Here is a 26205-nt window from a genome sequence, read left to right as displayed (position 1 = left end):
AATCTTAATTTTTCCCTAAGAACTTTATGTTTTCAAGTGCAACTTCTAATCTAATGGTAATATATGTTTGGAAGCACATCTTGGAGAGAATTAGTTAAACTTGTCCTGATATGTGCAGACTGTCACCCAAATTCAATTCATTTTTTATGCAATTTTTCAATCAGTAATTAAAAAAGAATCCCCCCTGAATTTATCCTGTCTGATATTATAGACTAGTTGCTATCAACTCCAAGTTCTCAATTAGCTCCAGTGTTGTTCTAATTACTGGATGTGTTTTCAAACAACTCCCAGCTAATAACTGTTGGGATGAAGAGTCATTTTCTCACTATAGAGCAGGCTGTGCATGCTCATGTTTGCTGCGATGTTTTGACAATGATTCATTAACCAATAATAAGGCCCCGATTTGGAACCATTAGACTTTGGTACTTTTGCTATGCTTACCTTTTATTTTATTCCTCAATATTGTCTTTTCTTGAGTTGGTTTCTAGATAACTCACAGGAGACTCCTTACCATACAGAACAATATCATGAAGACAGCTGTCATTAAATTCAGCTACTTGTCCAAAAGCTCACTCTAGGAGGATGCTCTTGTTGGAAAATCAAGATGGAAAAACGTCACAAAAGGAGCTATAATAGGAGAACATACATGATTTAAAGGTCCTTTATTTATACCAGCTCGCAGCAGCAGCATAGAGATTAGGCCCTATGTCTTTCAATGGCTTATTTAACATCTGGGCAAATCCAGGCTCTCCATCATTTTATCACTCAGGTTTATAGTTTTGTGCCCTCTGATAGGCAGGTTCTTTTTATTTCCTAAATATCTGAAACAGAAGCACTATAAAAATTGATTACTGATCACTTGGGTCTATAGAAGATCAGTGTTATTAGTACAATTTTCTCAAAAGGAGGAGTCAACAAGTGTTTGTCATTCACTGTTCTTGCAGAATCTCTGTCCTGTCCTCGTGTCGTGACATTCTGCTGGATCTTATGGTTGTGGGATGACTTGGGGTCAGATGAAGCCTACTTTGAGCTATTCTTTGATTTCAACCCCCAAACTTTCAGCAAATATGTTCTTTTTTTTTTTTTTTTTTTTTAGCTAAAGTCATTTTAGATGCTACTTTCAGTATTTGGGTACAAAGAACTTTTTTAAAAAGCAAGTGTCCCATTTTAAAAAAGTTATTTGTGGCTGTGCAGGCTTTTGTCTAGTTGCAGAGAGTGGGGGCTACTCTCTAGTTGTGGTGTGTGAGCTTCTCATTGCAGTGGCTTCTCTTCTTGGGGAGCATGGGCTTTAGACACGCAGGCTTCAGTAGTTGGGGCACACAGGCTCTAGAGCACAGGCTCAATAGTTGTTGCTTATTTGCATAGGCTTAATTACTCTGGGGTATGTGAGATCTTCCTGAAATCGTTTCTCCTGCATTGGCAGGCGGATTCTTTACCACTGAGCCACCAGGGAAGCCCCTGTGTACAAAGAATTTTAATTGTACTAGGGTCATACTTACTGGATGGTAAAGCCTTGCCTTGGATGTACAGTCTCTGGGAAATGTTGATATCAACTGATTCATTGAACCTGCTTCAGTGGAGTGTGGGTTCTAAATGGCATTGATATGTGTGAACGTGCCTGAAGGATTTAATGCTTAGACTGAGAGAAATGCTTAGGGGAGGTTTTTAAATGTTCTGGGAAAAAAAAAAAACAAACCTGTAATAGCATCTCATTTATTGGTCAACATTTGAGTTGCATTGTAGATGTCTCTTACAACTTTATCAGTGTAGTAATGAAGTTGCCAGATTGTGCATGTTAAAAAGGCAAGATAGGTAATAATGCATATTTCTAAAAATGGAACTTAATGGTGGAAGTTCACATCCCAAATTGAAATATATAGCTAATTCCTCTTTGCTCACACAGAGAAACAAGAGCTCTCTCTTCCCACAATCAATCAATCCAATGTGCCGGCCTTGCTGTTCAAAGACTGGAGTTTAGACCTGCCTGCCCTCCCTCTGTGACTGAAGGGTTTCAGAGGCACACCCTTTCTTGATCATCATTGCCTCTTCTGAAAAATCGACACTTGAACAAGATAAACCCCTTCCAAGCTCTAAATTCCTTTAAGATAATTTAATAGAAATGGAACATTTAAATAACTTACCCTGTCCCTTTACATATGGAAATATGGAAATATTTTTATATGCATTATTTCCTTTATTTTCCAGAGCAAGTTTAAATTTAAGGCCATTTAGGGAAAAAAAGCATTCTAGTTTATGTTTGGAGAAGGCAGTGGCACCCCACTCCAGTACTTTTGCCTGGAAAATCCCATGGACGGAGGAGCCTGGTAGGCTGCAGTCTATGGGGTCGTAAAGAGTTGAACACGACTGAGCGACTTCACTTTCACGTTTCACTTTCCTGCATTGGAGAAGGAAATGGCAACCTACTCCAGTGTTCTTGCCTGGAGAATCCCAGGGATGGGGGAGCCTGGTGGGCTGCCGTCTATGGGGTTGTACAGAGTCGGACACGACTGAAGCGACTTAGCAGCAGTAGCAGTTTATGTTTTTAGAAAAATCTTTGAACATGTAACCTGAAGGGTCTGCTTCTTTTATAAATATGTTTTAGGAGCAGCTTGGGATATGATTTTCCTGAACTAACTCCTCATATATGCTCTGATTTCCCCAATACTGCTGAACCAGGGTGCTTCAACTTACTGTTTATCTTCAGATACTTGTTATCGTTCCATACCTTCAATTCTGTTTCCAGTAGGAAATTAAATTTGGTACAGGCAGTCTTTCTACCATGTTGTGGTATATGTAGATGTATACAACATAGGAATTTCCAAAGCTAGTCCTTATGCCACCTGTAGAGATAAACAGATTTGCCTGGAGAATTCCATGGACAGAGGACCTTGGCTACAGCCCATGGGGTTGCAGAGATGGACATGACTGAGTGATTAACACCATACTGTACTTTTGTTAAATGTGTCCATTTCTGGATATAGCCATCTAAGAATGCAATGCCCACCTAGTACAAGCAAGTCAGAAAAATTAAATCCTCCAGTAAATTAAGACCTGGGAATTTTACACTGTGTATTGAGTTTCATAAGATTTTTTAAAAACTAAAAAAATATTTATTAATATTGACATTCAGTAGTACACAGTGGGATGTTTTTGTCTTACCCAATGTTTTTGTGTGAAAGCACACACCTGAGGATATTTTAAGATATTTGTGATGGCAAGATGGTCAGCACATTTATAATGTTGAGTAAGTAGCTTTGAGAAAGAGTGTCTCAGAGTTGCCTAATTTGAGCGTTCCTGGCCTTGGTAGATTTCTGATTAATGTCTTGATGCTCTGTTAGAACAGCGTTGAGACTGCTTTTGCTTGAGTGAGCACATCTGAAGCACTTTCATTTAAAAGATTTTATCCTTTAAAATATTGAGAGATGTTAGAAATATTTTGGAAATGACATCTCAAAATTTACCTGTGTTTAGTCCCATTCGAGTTCTTTTCAATAGAAACCGAAGTGTTCTTTTTTTTTTCTTATCAGAAAACCAAGAAATAAACGCAAGTAGATACATTTATTTCTGGGTAACTTCAAGAGTTTCATTATGCTGAGAAAGGGTAGCCATCATTTTAGAAATTAGAAGAGCTGATAGAAAACTAGAAGGTTTTATTCCCTAGTTCTTATTCAGCCCCAGTTTTAACTGATTTTGAAAATAAATAATTAAAATGGTTTTTCTTCCTGGAAAGTAAAATATGGCACCGTATTGTAATTAGGACTCCATATTTTAAATCCTATACAAAGCAAACATGGGCTGCAGTTAGATGATGACGTGAGGTCATCACTTAGTGCAGAGCAGTTAAAGTTGGAGTTTCTCTCCTCCATGTCCATTCCCCGAGTGTCTCTGGTCTCCAACACACATGCTGTCTATACAATGTGAAGGACTTTAAAAGCAGCCACAGCCTGTTTTTCCCTTTCGTGTCTGTTCTGTAGCACTTCCAGCAGTGAGATTTCAGGTAAGGTGTCTTCTTTTCCAGCATGGGTTGGAGTTTTCTTTTCTTTTGAGGCTTGATCACTCAGATTTGAAGGTTTGGGTTTGGGGATGGTCTTAGCGTATTCCAAAGCCTAAAAGCATATAAAAGTTTATTTGAGATGGGAATGGAGCCCTGGATTCCTTAAATCTAGTCTTAGAAAAGGTTTATTGATAATATAAATGGAGACTGTTGCTACAGGTAATATACTAAGACATAGGTGGAAATGGAGACCAAATGGAAAATACAAATAATGCAATATAACACACAGTTTAAATAAAATTAACCAAGTAATGATATGCTGTGGAAAAAAATAGTTGAAGACTGATACATACAGTTGTGCCTTTGGATGTTTTCTTTATAAAACTGAGCTTTATTAAAGTGCTTGAAAATAGATTTCTTATGTGTTTGATCTATTTAGCTTCTGGCAGTCTTATTAAAACCAAACCTCTATTAAGGAGATATTAACAGACCTTTCCATCCAAAGAGGACTTGTTATAGCTTGAGACCAAAGACATCACTGTAGTTGAGATAAAATTGAGCCTCCATTATTATACCAACTATTCTTTTTTCTGGCTCTTAGACCTCTAGCAAATATTCTTTAGAGGTTGAAAATTATTTTTTCTTTTTTTTTTGGTATACCTATAGAAACCTGGATACTGAAAAAAGGCAGTCTTTATTCAGGGCTGTCAGTTCTGAAAGGCATTACAATAAAAATGAGATCACTAAATATGATTTCTAAATCTGCCTTTATATGTTTTAATACTTTTTTAAAATTAAAAATAGAAGTATAGTTAATTTACAATGTTAGTTTCAGGTATATAGCAAAGTGATTCTGTTTTATATACATATATATGTGTGTGTATGTGTGTGTGTATATATATATATATACACACACACATACACACACTTTTTCAGATTCTTCCCCATGATGGGTTATTACAAGATACTGAATATAGTTCCCTGTGCTATACGGTAGCTCCTTGTTGTTTATCTATTTTATATGTAGAAGTGTGTATATGTTAATCCCAAACTCCTAATTTATCTCCCCTCCATAGTTTTACATTTTAGTAAGAGTTTCCTGAGAGCTGAAATGGGGATAAATACAACATATATAAGTTCTGGAAGGGAGAAAATTCCCAAAACAGAAAAACTCCAGACTTCTCTGTGTGTGTAGGTGACTTCTGTTGGAATTTCTAATTATAGACTTGCTGCCTTGAATTTTTCATGAAAAAATAATGGTTTGGAGAAAAAAGAAAAAATGGCACCATGGAAACTCAATCAAGAGGACTGAGGTCTTCAAGGTCTGAGGAAGAAAGGCAATAGATAGAAAACATGAGAGTCTGTGAAAGAGAACACGAAGTACAAATACCTAAAAGCACCAAAGGGTCACTTGTCCCTCATGCAAAGGGTCTCACGTCCTTGCTGGGACTGAGGCAGCGACTTGTACTGCAAAGCTCGGTGTCCCCATAGAACGTATTTCATTCATATCACAACTTAGAGTTGGATGACTTCTGAGAGGGAGAACATTCTGTATTTTATGAAATCATTTTTCTTGGGTTGTTGTTCAGTCGCTCAGTCATGTCTGACTCTTTGCGACCCCATGGGCTGCAGCACTTCAGGCTTCCCTGTCCTTCACTATCTCCCAGAGTTTGCTCAAACTCATGTCCATTGAATCAGTGCTGCCATCCAACCATCTCATCCTCCTTCTCCTGCCCTCAGTCTTTCCCAGCATCAAGGTCTTTTCCAGTGAGTCAACTCTTTGCATCAAGTGGCCAAAGTATTTTCTTAGGTAGAGGAACCTATATCTATTGTACCATCCCTTAGGAAAAATGTAGGGAGTGAACTTGAAACCATGAAGAACTTTCCTCTGACACTGGCACCCAGAGATGGCAAGAAGATGCTAATTTCTTAAAACTTATTTAGTGGTAGAGAAGGAAATTAATGGTTAATCAGGATTACTAGTTTCTTTTAGAAAGAAAACCACCTAAGCATTCAATTCTTGTGTGACAAACTTGAAATGCTAGGAGGAGAACACATGGAGGATTAAAAATAATAGTGACCCTCAGGGGAAAAACCTTCCAGCAGCATATGTGGGTGTATCACTCTTACATCAATATCTGTGAATGACAGGGTGCTGCAGGAATGCTAGTAGCTAAAACATCCTCTGTGTTCCAAAGATGTGGGGAATTTAAGTCATGAGGTCACACAGATTTCCTTTTAATTCTAATTGAACAGAGAACTGCCTTGGTGAGAGTTTCTTACCTTCTGCCGCGGGACAGCAGATTTATTTTCAGTAACTGCTGTTTGTGGCTTTGGGGGGATGGATAGTGCCTTCATGTTGTATTCCTTCACTTGTTTAGCATATTCCTTTTGCTGTATTAATTTCTGCATCTGTTCAGAGAAGCGCAGGGAGAGTGACTCACAGGTCCTGCTAGATTGCTCTGTTCTCTCTTTCAAGTGACACTAATTTTAGTGAGCTGGGCATACAGTATCATTAGCACAGGGGAAATGGGATTACCACGTGTGACAGCAGAGAAATGGTTAAATTAATGTTTCTCCTAGAAATCATTCTCTCTCAAGGGGGGACTAATACACCCAGTGTTCCTTTAACAGGGGCTAAATCACATTCAGCCTCTGCTTTGTTGCGTTTACCCAATTTATATTCATTCTTGCGTCCAACTTTGAACTCTACTCTCTTTTTATGCCTTGAGTGCAACTGCAGTTAAAACACATTAAATGAAGATCTCCTTTCACTAGAGGAAAGAGAGTAAAGTGGATGCACTTTTCATGGGTTGGGAAACTCTTATCCTGAGTGTCTTCTCTGTAGCCACTCTTGAGTATTATAAAGATAACTCTATTGGGAAAGCCCAACAACCACATAACACACACATCTCTTTTCATGGGCATGTGCCCCACTTTTCTGTTTGGGCCTTTAAAACTGACTTAAAAGGTGGATACATAAAACAACATTGGCTGAGTAATTGTATTTCATGGTAGGAGGAGTGCCCGGGGCATATTATTAATACCAGTGCTATTTCAGAGGGGTCTCTATTCAGAGGGAGATGTTTGAATTAGAACTTGCTTCCGGGGGTCTCTCTATACAGTTCTGCTGGAAGACAAAGGACAGATCTGAGCCTGGAAATGCTGTAGGTACCTCCCACTCACTTTGTCTCTGATAGACTCAAGGTCAGGTCCGAGGCCTCCAAGTTTCACGTCTCTGTTCTGATAACCTTTCAGCTTGGAGCTCTTGAAAATACAATCAAAGAGAGAGTTTTTTTTAGAGACTTGTATGTTCCCCCCCCCCCCGCCGCCCCTTCCAAGTTGTCGTAGCCACGTGAGAAAGGGGAGAAGCGAAACGAAGACTGGTGGCCTGTGTGGACCTCAGGGGAGTGGGTGTGTCCTGACAGTTCTTCCATTTTAATGGTCGTCATTGATAACAGTGTCCTTGGTAATTTGTAGCTGGTGGGCTGACATGTGTGGACTTTTCCACTTCTGCAATAAAAAACACTGAAATTCTGAAAATTATAAATAAAAAATTTGAAGTGAGTAAAGTGCTGCTTTGTTATTAACTTTTTTAAAAACCGTTTTTTCCTATTTTTTTAGTTTAAATATTTAAAAACTTTTTTACAACGTTGTGTTGGTTTCTGCCATACAACAATGCGAATCAACCCTAATTATACAATGCGAATCAACCCTAATTATACATACATTCCTTTCCTCTCTAGCCTTCCTCCTCTCCCCCAATCCCATCCCTCCAGGTCATCACAGAGCACCAGACTGGGCTTCCTGTGCTACACAGCAGCTTCTCACCAGCTATCCTTCTTAGACCTGATAGTATGTGTATGTTGATGCCACTCTCTCCTTCCCCCACTGTGTCCACAAATCCATTTCTGCATTTGTGTCTCCATTCCTTCCCTGAAAATAGGTTCATCAACATAATTTTCCTAGATTCTACATAGATGTGTTAATATACTATATTTGTTTTTCTCCTTCTGACTTGACTCTGTATAATAGGCTCTAGGCTCATCCACCTCACTAGAACTGGCTCAAATTCATTCTTTTCTTACGGCTGAATAATATTCCATTGGGTATGTGTTCCACATCATCTTTATTCATCTGTCAGTGGACATTTAGGTTGCTTCTGTGTCCTGGCTATTGTAAACAGTGCTGCTTTGAACACTGGGGTACATGTGTCTTTTTCAACTATGGTTTCCTCAGGGTGCATGATTGGTAGTGGGGTTGCTGGGTCATATGGTAGATTTGTTATTAATATTTTTAACACGACAGACACATTCCTACTCTGCTGCTACTGACAGGTATGTCTAGTTTTGCACCATTCACTGAACCAAATGATCTCCCTGGAAGAGGCTATCTATCAATAAATGGCTCAGATAAGCACACTGCTTCAAAGGGAGAGTGCCCTGTCTGATGTTAAGATTCAAAAGAACAGAAACATGTAAAGCTTAAGAGTCTAAGGAAGACCCACTGAGAAACTCATTGTATTCAGTTTGATTCTGGATATGTTGAAGGGTACAGGTAATTTTGATTCCCTTGTGTCTCAGCTGTTAAACAATCTGCCTACAATACAAGAGACCTGGGTTCAGTCCCTGGGTGGGAAGATCCCAGGAGCAGGGAAAGACTACCCACTCCAGTATTCTGGCGTAGAGAATTCCATGGACTGTATAGTCCATGGGATCACAAAGAGTCAGACACGACTGAGCAACTTTCACCTCACTTCACTTCACAGGTAATTTTATATGATAACTATTATCACTATTGCATATTTAAAGGGATGATATAAAACAAGGCCATTTAATTATTAAATTATGACACGTGAGCACAGTAGTAGGCAGGAAAAATACTAAGGTGCTCCTGATTGTAGGACAGATTGAGATTTTTGCCAAATTCCTGCTTTTGACAGGAAATCTGACTTGTTATTTGCAGCAGATGCCCTTGTGGTAACCATGTCCTTTAATTTGTGAGCTCCTTTGGTTGTCTTCCTTGGGAAGGGTGCATGCATGCTAAGTCACTTCAGTCATGTCTAAGTCTTTGCAACTCTATGGACTGTAGCCCCTCAGACTCCTCTGTCCTTGGGACTCTCCAGGCAAGAATACTGGAGTGGGCTGCCGTGCCCTCCTCCAGGGGATCGTCCTAAGCCAGGGATTGAGCCCCCGTCTCCTAACATCTCCTGCACTGGCTGTCAGGTTCTTTACCACTAGTGCCGCCTGGGAAGGGTAGGAAGGACGAGGCCAAAGAGATGGTTTGGGTGACAGTAATGATCTTGGGGCACATTGAAATTGGTGCTTAGAATAAACAGCCATACCGTGGAGGTGGCAGTTCTGAACTGTACATGGTACCACCTATTTATATGCTAATGACAAGGCATTTTTCTAAATGTTGAAAGTTCCTGTTAATTATTGAAAAGGGAAAGTAAAAGTAGCTCAGTCAAGTTTGACTCTGTGACCCCATGGATTATACAGTCCATGGAATTCTCCAGACCAGAATACTGGAGTGGGTAGCCTTTCCCTTCTCCAGGGGATCTTTCCAACCCAGGGATTGAACCGAGGTCTCCCACATTTACCACAAGGGAAGCCCAAGAATACTGGAGTGGGTATATACACTATATCTAATGTGTTCTTTCCTAAGAGAGAATTTGGCAGAGATAGTCAAGAGACTTTAAAAATGGAACATTTCATCATATAGTTACTGCATATAATTCTCAAATCTTAACAGTGAATTTACATATACACATGGATCAACTGTTACTTCTCACAGGGACTATTAACTGACTACCTGGAGGTCAGATCACTTAGCTTCTCCATTGCTATTTCCCAGGCTTAGAGCCAAATTCTCTTTTTCCCAGATCCCAGCACTGAGCTCTGGCCTTTGAGATGTGAGCTAGAGGGTGCATCTTGGAAAACTTTTATTCAGACTGCGACAGCCCCTCCCCTTTCCCTTGATCTTGTCTTGAATGTGGATGTAATTTCTGGAGCTAACAGCAGTCTTGAGGCCAGGAAAGGGAAAAAAGAACAAGAGAATCATAAATACTGGTTCTGATGTTTTGAGCTCTGGAAGCACCAGTGCAACTACCTGCTTGTAACTATATGTAAGAAGAATGAACTCAAGAATTTTTCAAGTTGTTGTAAATAGCAATTCTATGACTTGTAGCTGAAGGCAATATTTCTGTGGTCCTACAGAATTTTCATGGTACATCTTGGGGCTTCAAAGGGCCAAAGTCATGTGCCATTTAGGCAATAGTTCTACACTGCAAGGATGAAAGTTCTGTAAATAGTATTTGCATTATTAGAATGTTAATATAACATTATATTATATAATGACATTTATAGTCAAAACTCTTTCAGTGCATCTAATCTTAAAAGATCAAAGAAGATCCTTTCTTAAAGAAGGCTTTGTTGTTCAGTTGCTCAGTTGTGTCCAACTTTTTGTGACCCCATGGACGGCAGCACACCAGGCTTCCCTGTCCTTCACTGTCTCCTGGAGTTTACTCAAACTCATGTTTACTGAATCTATGATGCCATCCAACCATCTCATCCTCTGTTGCCCCCTTCTCCTCCTGACCTCAATCTTTCCCAGCATCAGGGTCAAAGAAGGCTTTGGACTAAAATGACTAGAACATTAATAACATTAAGTATATAGAAGAAATAGTGTTCACTGAAGCCACTTAAAAATCATAAATCTCCTTTAAGAGAATGGAGTCATCACCCAGAAAAACCACTACAGCTGCTTCCTGCCCTTTAGATGTGTCTGCTCCTACTTTTCTAAAATTGTCCCTATGCTACAAATTATTTTGTTATTTTTCACTGAGGTTAGCATGACACTGTATTTCCCTGCCGCTGAATATTTTCTGTGTATAACATGCTATTGTCTCTTTGTAGTTGAATTATTTAGTGCTTTCTCCAAATGTTGAACATTTAAGATGTCCTAGGGATGAGCACAGGCCTCCCTTGTGACTCAGCTGGTAAAAAATCTGCCTGCGATGTGGGAGACCTGGGTTTGATCCCTGGGTTGGGAAGATCCCCTAGAGGAGGGAAAGGCTACCCACTCCAGTATTCTGGCCTGGAGAATTCCATGGACTGTATAGATCATTATGGAACCCCAGCTGGGGTCCCCTATTCAGCACTGACTGCCCCCCATGCACACACACAGCAGCTGCTCCTCCAACCACACCCCTCCTCCTGCTCCCCACCACCCACAGCCCTTGACCCTGGCCAGCCTCCCCCAACACAGGCCACCAGATGGGCTCCTGAGACCCTCTCCCCGGCAAAAGGCTGTCTGTGTGCAGCTCATTCCACTGGGGGTGGAGAGTAGGAGGGTGTACGCTAGATTTTGGACTGGCAAATAGAGGCCTGGGGTGGGGGGTTAGTGTGCCTCAGTTTCCTCCCTAACAATGGAATTTTTATAATATCTGAAAACTGAGGGGACTTCCCTGGTGGCTCAGACAGTAAGAGTCCACCTGCAATACAGGAAACGTGGGTTCGATCCCTGGGTTGGGAAGATCCCCTGGAGAAGGAAATGACAACCCACTTCAGTGCTTTTGCCTGGAGAATCCCTTGGACAGAGGAGCCTGGTGGGCTACAGTCCATGGGGTCACAGAGTCGGACACAACTGAGTGACTGACACACACACACAACATACGCACACAGGGATGAGCACTGTCTGTGGGCCACTCATTATTTCTTCACAATTATTTCTTCTCTTCTCACTTCTCAATTATTTCTTCACTTCTCTGAAGAGAAATGAGATTATTGAAACAGAATTGTGAGCGTATTCAGGGCCATTCATGAACACTTCTGTTAAGGAGGCAGAAGAATGCTCCTTTTGTGCAGATCTTGATGACGCTGAGTATTATCACATTTTAAAACCTCTGCTGATTTTTAATAGGTGAATGAGCTCAGATATCCTATTCTTGGCAACTGCGAATTTGTTCTTCACCTGGCCTGTGTCACCTGTGCCATTGTTTTCAGCATAATCACTAAGTTACTATCTATTTGCCAAAGTAAACCAAAGATGAAAAAGGAGGGAACCTACTCATGTCCAAGTCACAAATCCAGTTTGTCCAAAACTGAGAGAAAGAAATGATTAGTGCCCAGAAATCACAGCCTTAGTCTGAAGCAGCTTAGCCTTAATCATCCCACCGACTCACAAAGACAGATTGTGAAGCATGAGTAATTGCTTATTGCTGCCCCGTCCAAGTTCTTACTATCACCTGGATTGGATGTCATGACGGTCACAGGAAGACAGAACCGAGGGTCCAGTACTGCAGATTGACGTGAAAGAGAGAGTGTGGACCGAAAGGGGCATCTCCAAACGCTGCTGACCCCTTGACAGGGTGAGCTGCTGCCAGCGAAAATAAGAAGGGACGTTTCTCAAGGGAGTGCCAGGGCTCCTGACAGAGTTTGTTCTGGGTGACCGGCAATGAAAAATCCTGGATTCACTTGTTAGCCTCAAGTAATCTTGATTGGTTCTCAGTGATGTAATTTTGTTTGATCCCTTTCCATCAAAAATCTTTTTAACAGCTTTATTGAGATAAAATTCACACACCACCACATTCACCCATTTGAAGTTGTACAAGTCAGTAGTTTTTAGTGTAGCTATCAAGCTGTGCAAGAGTCACCACAATCCAATTTTAAAACATTTTCATTATCCTAAAAAGAGACCCCATACCCATCAGCAATCACGCCCCTCCCCTCTCTCCCTCTAGCCCTAGGCAACCACTAATCTACTTTCTGTCTCTTCAAAAGGCTGTCATAGGCAAATAATCCCTAGAATTTACTTTGATTTACCTCTCGTTGGCTGTTACAAGACCAAAAGGTCACGACAGCGTGATGCCCTCAAATTTTTAAAAATTACACCAACAATAATAGTCTCATTAGGTCTCCAAACATGAGGAAAATAAAAGCACATTTTCAACAAATCTCCAGTGGGGTTCACTGCTAGTCTTTGTGTGAGATGCCCATGGGCTGACATTAGCCAACTCTGGCTCTAGTTGATGACTGACCAGGCCAGACCTGCCCCTTGGAACCGGTGTCCATGGGTCATGACTTTGGCAGAGTTCGGCATAGGATTTCCTTGTGGAAGGTTTCTGCCATCCGTCCATCATGCTTCTCAAGCTAGAAGACGGACTTTTACTGTAAACTAGGGGCAAAAGCTGCCTGAACTGAACATGACATCAACTGTCCCCGGGAGGACTTGTGTCAACTCTGAGAGGTCATGCCCTGATGTGGGGGGACACTGCAGGACTCTCCCCCAGAACATTCCTCAGATGTGTAAGGGTGAGAGAGTTACTTAGTGATGGGATAGAAAACAATGTCTCCAATACTGGGGAACAGCAAGAGAAGGAAATTTGCTCTGCAGTTACTAAACTTAATCCAAATAAACCTCTTCTTAGAAGCAGTCGAGCAGCAATACCCAGATTGTCTGTGACAACAAACACATGAGTTAATTACTGTGGCTCAGCTCTGCACAGCTGTCAGAGAACTCCTTAAGCAGTTATTCTGTGCAGGTCACAGTGGATATTTTTATACTGTTTATCATCCCTTGCACTGGGTTAATCTCTCACTGCCTGACGTCTGGATTCAGTGGCATGGACAATGCTGAGTATTCATAAATCAGTCACAATATAACTGCCAGGAGAAGAGGGACGGTGCTCAGGCCTATTATCTTGACAAATCCTCAGATTTTTACTGTGATTCAAGTCAATTCCCTTGGCGACCAAGAGATTTGCTTTGACTGGGAAATGGGCCTGATCTGGGTAATGAGTCCCTGTGTCTGGGGCCCCGGCTACCTGCTGTCCTATACAAATAGCTTGGTTCTCAATGATTGTAGCTTTTGGAATGGCTCCCCAGACAAAGAGTGCTTCTTTGTCTTTGTCGGATGTAGGCTGAACGTCTTGGATGGAGAAAATGGGTATGAGTGGATTGTAGCATCCCCGAGAGAGAGCAAGAAGGGAGGGGTTTCCCAAGTTTAAAGAGGGCTTGGGAAGCAGTAAGTGGAAGTTCTCTTTCTTCCTCTTCCCTCTCTTCCAGATCTTAGATGTCTGGTGATACCCACCATCACCTGGGCCTCTCCTCTACCCTCCCAGGTAAAATGCAAATTCAGACTACAGGAGGAGAAGGAAGGGAAGGGAAATGAACATCTAGTTGCATCTATTCTTCACTAGGTACTAAGCTAAGGTTTTGGGGTTTCCTTGGTGGCTCAGTGGTAAAGAATCCATCTGCAAGTGTAGGAGATGCAGGAGACAGGGGTTTGATCCCTGGGTCAGGAGGATCCCTTGGAGGAAGAAATGGCAACCTACTCCAGTATTCTTGCCTGGAGAATCCCATGGACAGAGGAGCCTGGCAGGCTACAGTCTATGAGGTTGAAAAGAGTCGAACATGACTTAGTGACTAAAACAACAACAATCTAAGGTTTTAAAATGGTATTTCATTTAACTGTCAAATGAAATCCACCAAAAGAACAACTCTTAATTGCTCAAATGGGGAACTAGGGGCTCAGGTGAATTAATAACTTGCCAAGTTATGCAGAGATTAGGTGATGGAAATTTAGAAATGGCCAAGTGTGCAACTTCCACTGATCCCTGCTCACTAGAGATTGAGCTAAAATAATCCACAGTTGGTAGGAACCCTAACCCAGAAGGTTCTCATCCAAAGTGGTGTGTTTGAACTCTTTCTTAGGCCCTGATAACTCATAAGTTCTAGAGGGACGGGACATCCTCATCTTGAGAATGTGCTGGTTCCTAAGCTCTGAATACATTTCCCCATAGAAGTAATAATACACATGGTGTCTGGCTTCCTAGTCCGGTGTACAAACTATTCTGTTTATGAAGTACTTGAAAACAGTACTAATTGTACCTCAGAAACTAACTGTAATGTAACCTAAGCATATAATGATGTTTTGGTGGAAAAATAAGTTACTTATGATCCCAGGAACACATTTCTTCTTAATACTGTAAAACTGGGGATTATCCCAGCTCCAAACAGCTGATAGTGGTCTCCATGGCCTGGGCAAGAATTAGGACAGAGGATGTGAGGGAAGGTCAGACAAAGAGCTCAAGGAGCCTGGGTGGGGGTATGGGAATGGGTGGTGGTAAGGACCCCAGGTTGTGAGTGAGTTGAAGACCTGGGCTGTGTGGGCTCTTGGGTGGGGGCTGTGGCAGTGGGCTGAGGTGTTTCATGTCCATCAACCTCTGAGGTCTTCTCTTAGGAGGACACAGTAAGCTGGTCCTCCTTTCCTTCTCTCTAATATTAGAACTGTCATTCTAGTCCACTTTCCCTTGTTCTCTTTAAGGCCACCCTTTCCTTTTTTTTCTGAGCCTCCCACATGAGCTTTTAGCTCACAACCCCCTATTCCTGGTGTGCTCTGCATCTATCTACTCTGTATGACATAGCCAGAACAGTCTTTCTAAAAAGGCTAAGCTGAATATAGTAAAGTTGCAGCATATAAAATTAACACACAGAAATCCCTTGCATTCCTATATACTAACAATGAGAAAACAGAAAGAGAAATTAAGGAAACAATTTCATTCACCATTGCAATGAAAAGAATAAAATACTTAGGAATAAAGCTACCTAAAGAAACAAAAGACCTATATATAGAAAACTATTAAAACACTGATGAAAGAAATCAAAGAGGACACAAATAGATGGAGAAATATACCATGTTCATGGATGGATTGGAAGAATCAATATAGTGAAAATGAGTATACTACCTAAAGCAATCTATAGATTCAATGCAATCCCTATCAAGCTACCAACAGTATTTTTCAGAGAACTAGAACAAATAATTTCACAATTTGTATGGAAATACAGAAAACCTTGAATAGCCAAAGCAATCTTGAGAAAGAAGAATGGAACTGGAGGAATCAACCTGTGTGACTTTAGGCTATACTACAAAACTACAGTCATCAAGACAGTATGGTACTGGCACAAAGATAGAAACATAGATCAATGGAACAAAACAGAAAGCCCAGAGAGAAATCCACGCACCTATAGACCCCTTATCTTTGACAAAGGAGGCAAGAATATACCATGGAGAAAAGACAATCTCTTTAACAAGTGGTGCTGGGAAAACTGGTCAACCACTTGTAAAAGAATGAAACTAGAACACTTTCTAACACCATACACAAAAATAAACTCAAAATGGATTAAAGATCTAAACGTAAGACCAGAAACTATAAAACTCCTAGAGGAAAACATAGGCAAAACACTTTTGGACATAAATCATATCAGGATGCTCTATGACCCTCCTCCCAGAGTAATGGAAATAAAAACAAAAATAAACAAATGAGACCTAATTAAACTTAAAAGCTTTTGCACAACAAAGGAAACTCTAAGCAAGGTGAAAAGACAGCCTTCAGAATGGGAGAAAATAATAGCATATGAAGCAACTGACAAAGAATTAATCTCAAAAATATACAAGCAACTCCTGCAGCTCAAGTCCAGAAAAATAAATGACCCAATCAAAAAATTGGCCAAAAAACTAAACAGACATTTCTCCAAAGAAGACATACAGATGGCTAACAAACACATGAAAAGATGCTCAACATCACTTATTATCAGAGAAATGCAGATCAAAACCACAATGAGGTACCATCTCACATTGGTCAGAATGGCTGTTATCAAAAAGTCTACAAACAATAAATGCTGGAGAGGGTGTGGAGAAAAGGGAACCCTCTTATACTGTTGGTGGGAATGCAAACTAGTACAGCCACTATGGAGAACAGTGTGGAGAGTGCTTAAAAAACTGGAAATAGAAGTGCCTTATGACCCAACAATCCCACTACTGGGCATACACACCGAGGAAGCCAGAATTGAAAGAGACATGTGTACCCCCAATGTTCATCGCAGCACTGTTTATAATAGCCAGGACAGGGAAGCAACCTAGATGTTCACTGGCAGACGAATGGATAAGAAAGCTGTGGTACATATACACAATGGAATATTACTCAGCTATTAAAAAGAATGCATTTAAATCAGTTCTAATGAGGTGGATGAAACTGGGGCCTATTATACAGAGTGAAGTAGGTCAGAAAGAAAAACACCAATACAGTATTAATGCATATATATGGCATTTAGAAGGATGGTAACGATGATCCTATATGTGAGACAGTAAAAGAGACACAGATGTAAAAAACAGACTTTGGACTCTGTGGGAGAAGGCGAGGGTGGGATGATTTGAGAGAATAGTATTGAAACATGTATATTATCATATGTGAAACAGATCACCAGTCCAGGTTCGATTCATGAGGCAGGGTGCTCAGGGCTGGTGCACTGGGATGACCCTGAGTGATGGGATGGGGAGGGAGGTGGGAGTGGGGTTCAGGATGGGGAACACATGTACACCCATGGCTGATTCATGTGAATATATGGCAAAAACCACCACAATACTGGAAAGTAATTAGCCTCCAATTAAATTTTTAAAAAAGCAATAAAAAGGAATGTTAGTAGGATCTAGCTCTCTACTACAGAGGCTAAGAATAAGGTTCTAAATCTGATGACTGCTAACCAGAAAACCACCGTCAGTTCTGGCATCACATGCTTTAGTGTTTCCATGTAAACTGCTGACTAAGGGGAAAGAGCCATTTAAACCACTAGTTATCTGTTAATCCATAAATCATCCGATGAACACATACACATTCTGGCCAAAAATGAGCAGGAAACGTGTCAGGGGACTTACTGTAATTTCTTTGCAAGACCCTCATTTGATCAGTATGTGACTGAACTGACAGTTAATTTTGTGTCTGTATCTTTTCACTTATCCACACACCAGAAAACAGACTAATGAGCAATAACATGATCAAAAGCACAATAAAACAGAAGAGAAATAAAGCCCTCAATTAACCACCCATGACTGAAATTCTTCATATTTAACTGTAAAGCATATTATCCCTGTTCCTGATACTGAATCTGATAAAGTATCTGAAGCAGGACTAGTAATAGAATAGTTGCTCAGGAAATATAACTGGTTAATAATAAATGGAGGACAGAAAAACATAAACAATAGGAAAGAATAAATGAAAGCCTCGTTTTTTACAGACCTTTATTTTCATTGAAAAGTATTTCTTCCCTCTGAACTCAAGAAGTGCTAAGGATTTGACCATTATAATTAAAACTGTCACCTTATTTGAATGTCTTTGACGTGAAACTTTTCATTAGTATCTTTTGATGTCTTGTGACTATACCCCAATTTTTCACCCTAGTCCTTTTTGTCTCATCTCTTCTTTTCAGTTGTTTTATTAACCTTCTGGTTATAAAAGTAATGCATGCTCAGTTCAAAAAAAAAAAAAACAAAACAGAAACTATGAACAGTTACGAACAGAAAATAAAGGTCAATGTTAATCCCATAAAATAAAATAAAAAGACTAAGCTAATTGTGGTTAAGATTCTTCAGTGCCTCCGCTGACCGGCACCTCTACCCTCCAGCCTAGAGATTAGAGCCCTCATTCCACCAATGACAAGCAAGATACTGGCAGACCTACCCAACCCCCTCAACTCCCTGACCTATTTCTTCACTGTCATCTCTCAACACTCAAGCCTCCCAGTTTGAGCGACTGTGCTGTGCTTAGTCGCTCAGTTGTGTCCAACTCTTTGCAACCCCATGGACTGTAGCCTGCCAGGCTCCTCTGTCCATGGGATTCTCCAGACAACAATTCTGGAATGAGTTGCCATGCCCACTTCTTTACCGTCTGAGCCACCAGGGAAGCCCATTTGAGTGACAGCAGCCTTGAATTGCTTCAGTTCCCAGCATGCTTTGTGTTCTCACGCACTTCAGAACATTTGCTCACACTGGTCCCTCTGCCTGAAATGCTTTCAGTCTTTCGTCTTCTGTTAATTCGTGAACGTCCTCTCAGACACCTCACGATCACCCCTGAAACTCTGCTTGACCCCCAGGTGGGGATGTGTGCCCGCTCTGTGCTCCTCTGTGTCCACCCTGCCTCTCATATTTCAATATGATACTGAAGCCACGTGCCTGCGAGCCTTTCCCAGTTCCGGGTAATTGTCCACTCCTGCCACTCGTTCACTATACATCCCCCAGCACCTGACACCGGGTCCTGGAAGGAATTCAACACATATGTGTTGAGTTGAACTGAGGATGGCTTCCTAAATCTGCCTGAGAGTGGACGCTCCCCTGGATCCAGACTCTTGTGCCCCCAGCTGCTGAGTGTCGTCTTCCGTGGCTCACAGTCGAGTCCCTCCCTGAGAACTGCCCTCACTCAGATGGAGTAGCCCACAGTTACTACCAGATTAACAAAGTAGTAGCAATGGCACCCCACTCCAGTACTCTTGCCTGGAAAATCCCATGGACAGAGGAGTCTGGTATGTTGCGGTCTATGGGGTCGCTAACAGTCGGACACGACTGAGCGACTTCACTTTCACTTTTCACTTTCATGCATTGGAGAAGGAAACGGCAACCCACTCCAGTGTTCTTGCCTGGAGAATCCCAGGGACAGGGGAGCCTGGTGGGCTGCCGTCTATGGGGTCGCACAGAGTCGGACAGGACTGAAGCGACTTAGCAGCAGCAGCAGCGGCAGCAGCCCAAAGTAGCCGTGCCCAAAGTTACTACCCTTCCCCACAGACAGGCAACAAACAGCCAGTGGCTGATCCGTGTCAGGGAACAGCTGGTGCCTTGCCTCTAAAGGGCCATACCAACTTCAGAACCCTCGGGGGCTTGGCTGAAGCGTTCGCTTTGAGCCTCAAAGCTGCCGCCTTTCCCTCGCCCCGCCCTGCCTGCTCCCTCCCTCCCAGGGGTGGTTCTGGAGGAGGAGGGCTCCAGCTCACAAATCTCCATTTCAGAGTCTGTTCCTGGGAGGGCCCATCCACTACAGGCCTATTGCTTCCAAGCAAGTCTTTACCTGTTGCCCCTTAAAGCATTTTCCAGCTTTTCCCTTAGTATCTGACACTGGAAACGAGTGTCTCTCCTGAGGAGTTTTTATTGTTTGGAACAGTGGAGAAACACAAAGGACATAAAAAGACTCCTTCATTTCTTCCTGGAAACCTTCCTTTTTTGCCTCCCACCCCCATTTCCTTTATTTAGCAAAGCAGACCTGATGGGAAAGACTTCAGTGCACAAAGGTGCTAATGATGGTGAATCTTTTTGTTGTTGTTTTAAAAATATTTTCATTGAAGGATAATTGCTTTACAGTGTTTTATTGGTTTCTGCCATATATCAACATGAATCAGCCAAAGGTATACATATGTCCCCTCTCTCTTGAACCTCCCTCCCACCCCACCCCCCAACCCATGGTGAATCTTATAGTATAGTATTAAGTTATAGTAAACACAGAACTCAGTAAAGCAAACATTTCAGAAGAAAACTGCAGTCATTGGCTGTCCTGGGTGTTTTACTGCAGGAGCTGAGGTTGAGATGAGAGTCAAGGAAGAGTTCTTAGGGGACGGGGGCAGGAAGAAGAGAAAGAGGAGGAAGAGGAGCATCCCTATTCCAGGCCTATGATAAGGGGAATGAAAATCAAGGACCATGAATATTATCAACATGGAACGTTAAGTAAGATGCTGTTATTACCTTAATGCTGCTTCTTTTCCTATGCTTTTTCTCCTTTTCCAATTGAAACAGATAGCTTTCAGAATTGCTGCGGCTGATTTTCACTTGGTTTCTTTGGCTTTTCTCTGAACTGAGTTGGGATTCACTCTCCACCCTTGAGAGTATGGGTGGAAGGGTGAGCCCGGGTGAGGCCCCTTCGTGGGGCTGCACCTCTGTCAGCTGCAGCAGGGCTTGCTGATGCTGCTCCATTATCTGGGAGAGCCGGGAATCTGGGGAAGCCTTAGCAGGTTGTTCCTCAGAGGAAGAATGAAATTTCCTTAAAGGAAAAACAAAAAAAGCACAAATCTGTTAAAATGTAGATACATAAGACTTAGCATAAAAGTCTTCATGAACCATTGATTTACTGTATCTACTACTTCCAAAGAACCCACCGCCAATGCAGGAGACATAAGAGACGCAGGTTCCATCCTTGGATTGGGAAGATCCCCTGGAGGAGGAAGTAGCAACCCACTCCAGTATTCTTGCTTGGAGAACCCCATGGACAGAGGAGCCTGGTGGGCTATAGTCCATGGGGTTGCAAAGAGTTGGACTTGACTGAAGTGACTTAACATGCATGACAATCAAATTAATGTCCTTTAATCTTTTCATAATTATATTATTATTCATAATATCCTAGTTTTTTCTTTAGGATATTCTAGCTCTTACTTAGAACTTTCATTTACTGCATTCAGAATAGAAAAAACGCCATTCTGAAAAATCAAAGGCCTTTCCACCACAAAATACCTGAATATGGTGGATTAAATTAAACAAATATCCTTTTAATTATATAAATGAATTTGTAAGAGAGATGGGGAATCTTCAAAGACAACCAACTAAACAGGAACTAAAACTAAAGCAGATTTTGGATGAGCTGAAGCTATAGCTTTTTTTGAGGGAATTTTGAACCTAAGTGCTTGCATTTTACCATTTAACACTGGTATTAGATATGTCAGACCTTGGCCTTGTGTGGGGCAGGGAATCAGAAGTGAGATACCTACACTAAGGCTCTCACCCTTGAAGATCCCATACTCCAGGGGATCTTTCCGACCAAGGGATCGAACCCAGAATCTCCTGCATTGCAGGCAGATTCTTTACTATCTGAGCCACCATGGAAGCCCTGAAGAGATACAGCCTCAATAAAAAGGCAGATTAGTAAAAAACTCATTCACTAGCCTTGAGAAACAACAGAGCGACACCATCTTTGTCTAGGCTCTGAACTAGAAAAAAAAAAAATTCCCTGGGAATTTGGGGCAATATTTGGGGTTCAAATTTACATTTCCTACATAATCATGGAACTCCAACACCAAGAAATTAACATAAAAATGATACTGGAGGAAGGATACCTCTGTAGGTGGCAGAAGCAGATACAACAGTTCTCTGGAAAAATGCAAATCAAAATGACAATGAGCTACTACCTTGTATCAGTCAGAAAGGCCTTCATTAAAAAGCCTACAAATAAGAAATGCTGGAGAGGGTGTGGAGAAAAGGGAAGCCTCCTACATTGTTGGTGGGAATGTACATTGGTACAGCCACTATGGAGAACAATACAGAGATTGCTCAAAAAACTCAATATAAAGTTGCCATATGACACAGCAATCCCACTCCTGGGCATATCTCCAGACAAAAGTATAATTTGAAAAGATACTAGGCATCCCTATGTTTATAGAAGCAGTATTTACAGTAGCCAAGACATGGAAACAACCTAAATGTCCATCAACAGATGAACGGATAAAGAAGATGTGGTACATGTACACAATGGAGTATTACTCAGCCATAGAAAAGAATGGAATAGTGCCATTTGCAGCTACATGGATGGACCTGGAGATTATCGCACTAAATGAAGTAGGTCAGAAATACCATATCACTTAATATGTGGAATCTAAAATATGACACAAATGCACTTATCTATGAAACAGGACAGACTCACAGACATAGAGAACAGACTTGTGGTTGCCAAGGGGTTGGGGGAGGCTTGGATTGGGAGTTTGGGACTAGCAGATGCAAACTATTATACGTGTAAGTTGCACTCAGTCATGTCTGACTCTTTGCAACCCCATGAACTGTAGCCAGCCAGGCTCCTCTGTCCATAGCATTCTCCAGCGTTCTTGCCATTTCCTTCTCCAGGGGATCTTCCCAACACAGGGATTGAACCCGGGTCTCCTGTATTCCAGGCAGATTCTTTACCACCTAAGCCACTAGGGAAGGCCCAAACTATTGTATACAGAATGTATAAACAACATTGTATATCATAGGTAACTATATTCAGTATCCTGTAATAAATTACAGTGGAAAAGAGTATGAAATAAAAGTTCTCTGGAAAGATACATCCCCACCCAAACCTGCCTAGGTGTCTACAGATAAGGTGGCTACACATAAGTTCACAATCCAAAATTTTAGAACATGTAAGGAAATAACCTACCAAATAAGAGTCCAGACACACATGCACACTCACATACCAAACAGTAGTAGATTTCTAAGAATTTAGGATAACTGAATATTAGAAAGCATTTGTAAAGAAGTGTGTATAATAATTAAAGACATGAAGTAAGAAATAAAAACTCTGAGAAATATATTCTGAAAAAGGAACAGGAAGGTTTTAATCAGAACCATACAGAAATTCTAGACATGAAAAGCACCATCACTGAAATTTACAACTCAGTGGACACATTAAACACCATATTGGACACAGTCAGAGACTCATAAACAGGAAATTTCTCAGAAAGAAGCACAGAGAGATATGAGATAAGGAAGTAAGAAACAGTTAAAAAGACATGGAGTCTAGAATAAGAGGATCAAATATATATCTATTGTGTGTTCCTGAAGGGAAAATAGAGCAAATTTGGGAGACATAGTATTCAAAGGGAAAATGTGTGATGATCTTCCAGAATTTATGAAAAAGACGAACCTTCAGATTTAGGAAGCCCAGAAAAGTCACAAGCAAGATTATAAAATGTAAACTAAATACGTCATAGTGAAGCTTGAAAACACAAAAAACAAAGGAGAGACCTCAAAACCAACAAGAGAATAAAAGACAAAAAGAATGATAATTACATTGATAAAAGTCTTTTCAAAGCAACACAGAAGCCAGGAAATAGAAAAACAGTGTTTTCGAAGAGTTTAATTCTTTACCAAGTTAAACAGTAATTTAAGAGAATAAAGTAATTTCAGGTAAGTTTACCAGTGAAATGTACTTGCTGAAAGAACTTCTAAAGGATCTACTTGAGGAAGGAAGAGTGAAATGGAAGAAAGATGGAAAGCAAGACATTAATAAGCAATCGGTTAAATCTAAAACAGCATGGACTCTATCTAGCAATAATAAAATAGCAATTAGGAGATATAAGATGCTGAATGAAAAGAATATGTATGACACAAGGGGTGACTGGATTAGAACAATCCAGTGATTTTGAATGTGTCTGCAGGATAACAGAAATATTAATTTAACCCTAGTCTAGTTAAGTATGTAAGTTTAAAAAAAGATAATAGAAAGAAAATATGCATTTCCAAATTAGTAGAGGGGAAAGGTAACAAAGTTCTATCAGTTCAATAGATAAATTTTTTTAAAAGATATTAGAAAAAAGTAGGGTGGTTAGGACAAATTAAGATAGGGGAAATAAACTCAAGATTTGAGTATCACAAAAAATGTAAGTAGTCTCAAGTTTAAAATCTGCCCATAAACAGCAACAAAAGAAAGGCCAAACAAAAAAACACATGTGAACTAAACAGATTTACTGAAAAGTTCTATGTAACTTTCGAGTAACAGTTCCAATTGTATATCCCAGAGGATGTGAAATAAGGGAATTATTCTAAGGCTGGTATAATCTTGGTATAATTGATAACACATCCAGACAAGGCCAGTAACAGATTGGAGAATTTTAAGCCAGTCTCACTTCCTACATGTGAATGTTAAATCATAAATAACATTAACAAATCAAATCAAGCAGTTTATTAAAATAGTATGACAAGTTGGGATTGTCCTAGGAGTAAAAGGTTGGTGGAATGTTAGAAAATCTGTTAATACATTTAGCCACATTAAAGAATTAAAGGAGAAAAATTTTCAATTGATGCAGAAAAAGTATTTGATAACATTAAGCATCTATTTATGATAGATCTTTGCAAAAAAATAGAAATAGGAGTACGTTTCCTCTATTTCTCCCTAAGTACTAAAAATTAAATATTTTTAATGGCAAAATGTTAGAAGCACTCCCTCTAAAGTCAGGGGAAAAAAAAGACAAAAATGCCTACTATCTATCTATCACTATCTCTTCTAGGAAGTGAATTCTAAATCTTGTTAAATGTACATTCCACACCTCCAAGTGGAGCACTGAAATGTCTTCTGATTAATTCATACGTGTTAAAATTGTGTCTCTACTTTGAAAATAAGCTCCTCGAGGGTTCCTATGCATCATACTACTTTTGTATCTTCTATAACAGTTTAGTCCTATATTCAGTTGTATCAGGTGTGTAATAAATACATTTGATTGAGTGACATCAAGAAATCCCCCTTGATTTTAAAAATAACTTTTCATTTTTCTAATTACAGAAGTAATGCATATACATTGTAGGGAATTTGGACAGCTCAGAATATATAAAGAAGAAATTAAAAATAATCCCAAACTTTTTTGCCAGAGGTAAACATTACTGATGTTTTGGTGCATTTTCCATCTTCTGTGTACATTTTAACACGTAGGTGAAGCTCATACTCTTTTAGGTAACATTTTGTACCTCACTATTTTCTCTCTATAAGGACTTCCCAGGTGACTCAGTGGTAAAGAATCCACCTGGCAATGCAGGAGATAAGGGTTTGATCCCTGAGTGGGGAAGATACCCTGGAGGAGGAAATGGCTGCCCACTCCAGTATTCTTGCCTGGGGAATCCCATGAACAGAGGAGCCTGGCGGGCTACAGTCCATGGGGGTCGCCAAGAGTCAGACATGACTTAGCAGCTAAATAACAATAACAACATTTTCTCCCTGTAGAAGCATAATTTTAAAGGGTGTGTTGTTTTTCAGTCACTAAGTTGTTTTTTTTGCAACCCCATGGACTGTAGCATGAGAGGCTCCTCTGTGCATGGGATTCTCCAGGCAAGAGTACTGGAGTGGATAGCTATTCCCTTCCCCAGAGGATAATGAAGGTGAAATCTTTACAGTCTGAGCTACCAAGGAAGCCCATTTAAATAATTCCATATCTAATATTATAATTTACTTAAACATTTCTTTATTCAATTATTGTCCTTTCTGTAAATGGTGATATTTTTGCACATACACAATTTTTTCTGCATTTTGGATTATTTTCTTAAGATTGACCATTACAGGGTTGGAGATAATTTGTTTCCTCCAAATATTACTTGTAGTTCTCAATATATACTGTATCTTTTTTTTTTTAACTGTATCTTCATTGATAGGTTCCCTCTGTCCTTCTCCCCGCTAGTCTCTGGTTTAACTACAGTGGAAAAGCTAGAGACACGGAAGAAGAAAAGAAATACATGAAAAGTGGACTATTTTAGGTAGAAAGACAGACACCGTTAGGTGAATTTCTCCTCTTGCCTGACCCCTGTCATGAACCCACCCCTCTGTCCAGCATCCCATCCTCCCTCTTCTAGCCTCTCATTTCTCCAGAAAACCACCTGAGAACAGG

The 26205-nt window shown here is 40.5% G+C and overlaps 1 protein-coding gene across 1 annotated transcript in view; it reads right to left on the bottom strand.

Annotated features, from left to right (window-relative positions):
• Positions 1-3908: 3908 nt before the first annotated feature.
• The window catches only part of JHY (junctional cadherin complex regulator), a 76965-nt gene continuing 54668 nt past the window's right edge, over positions 3909-26205 (bottom strand). The window contains exons 5-8 of the mRNA XM_052653161.1: positions 20555-20849; positions 7181-7261; positions 6278-6406; positions 3909-4106 (exon numbers count right to left, since the gene is read on the bottom strand). Of these exons, the coding sequence (XP_052509121.1) occupies positions 3909-4106; positions 6278-6406; positions 7181-7261; positions 20555-20849 (703 nt within the window). The remainder of the gene's footprint in view (positions 4107-6277; positions 6407-7180; positions 7262-20554; positions 20850-26205) is intronic.

The sequence above is a fragment of the Budorcas taxicolor genome, chromosome 15 (assembly GCF_023091745.1).
Source record: "Budorcas taxicolor isolate Tak-1 chromosome 15, Takin1.1, whole genome shotgun sequence".
In the NCBI taxonomy this organism is placed as follows: domain Eukaryota; kingdom Metazoa; phylum Chordata; class Mammalia; order Artiodactyla; family Bovidae; genus Budorcas; species Budorcas taxicolor.
Note: the sequence above shows the minus strand (reverse complement) of the source record. Positions and strands in the feature narration are given on the sequence as shown.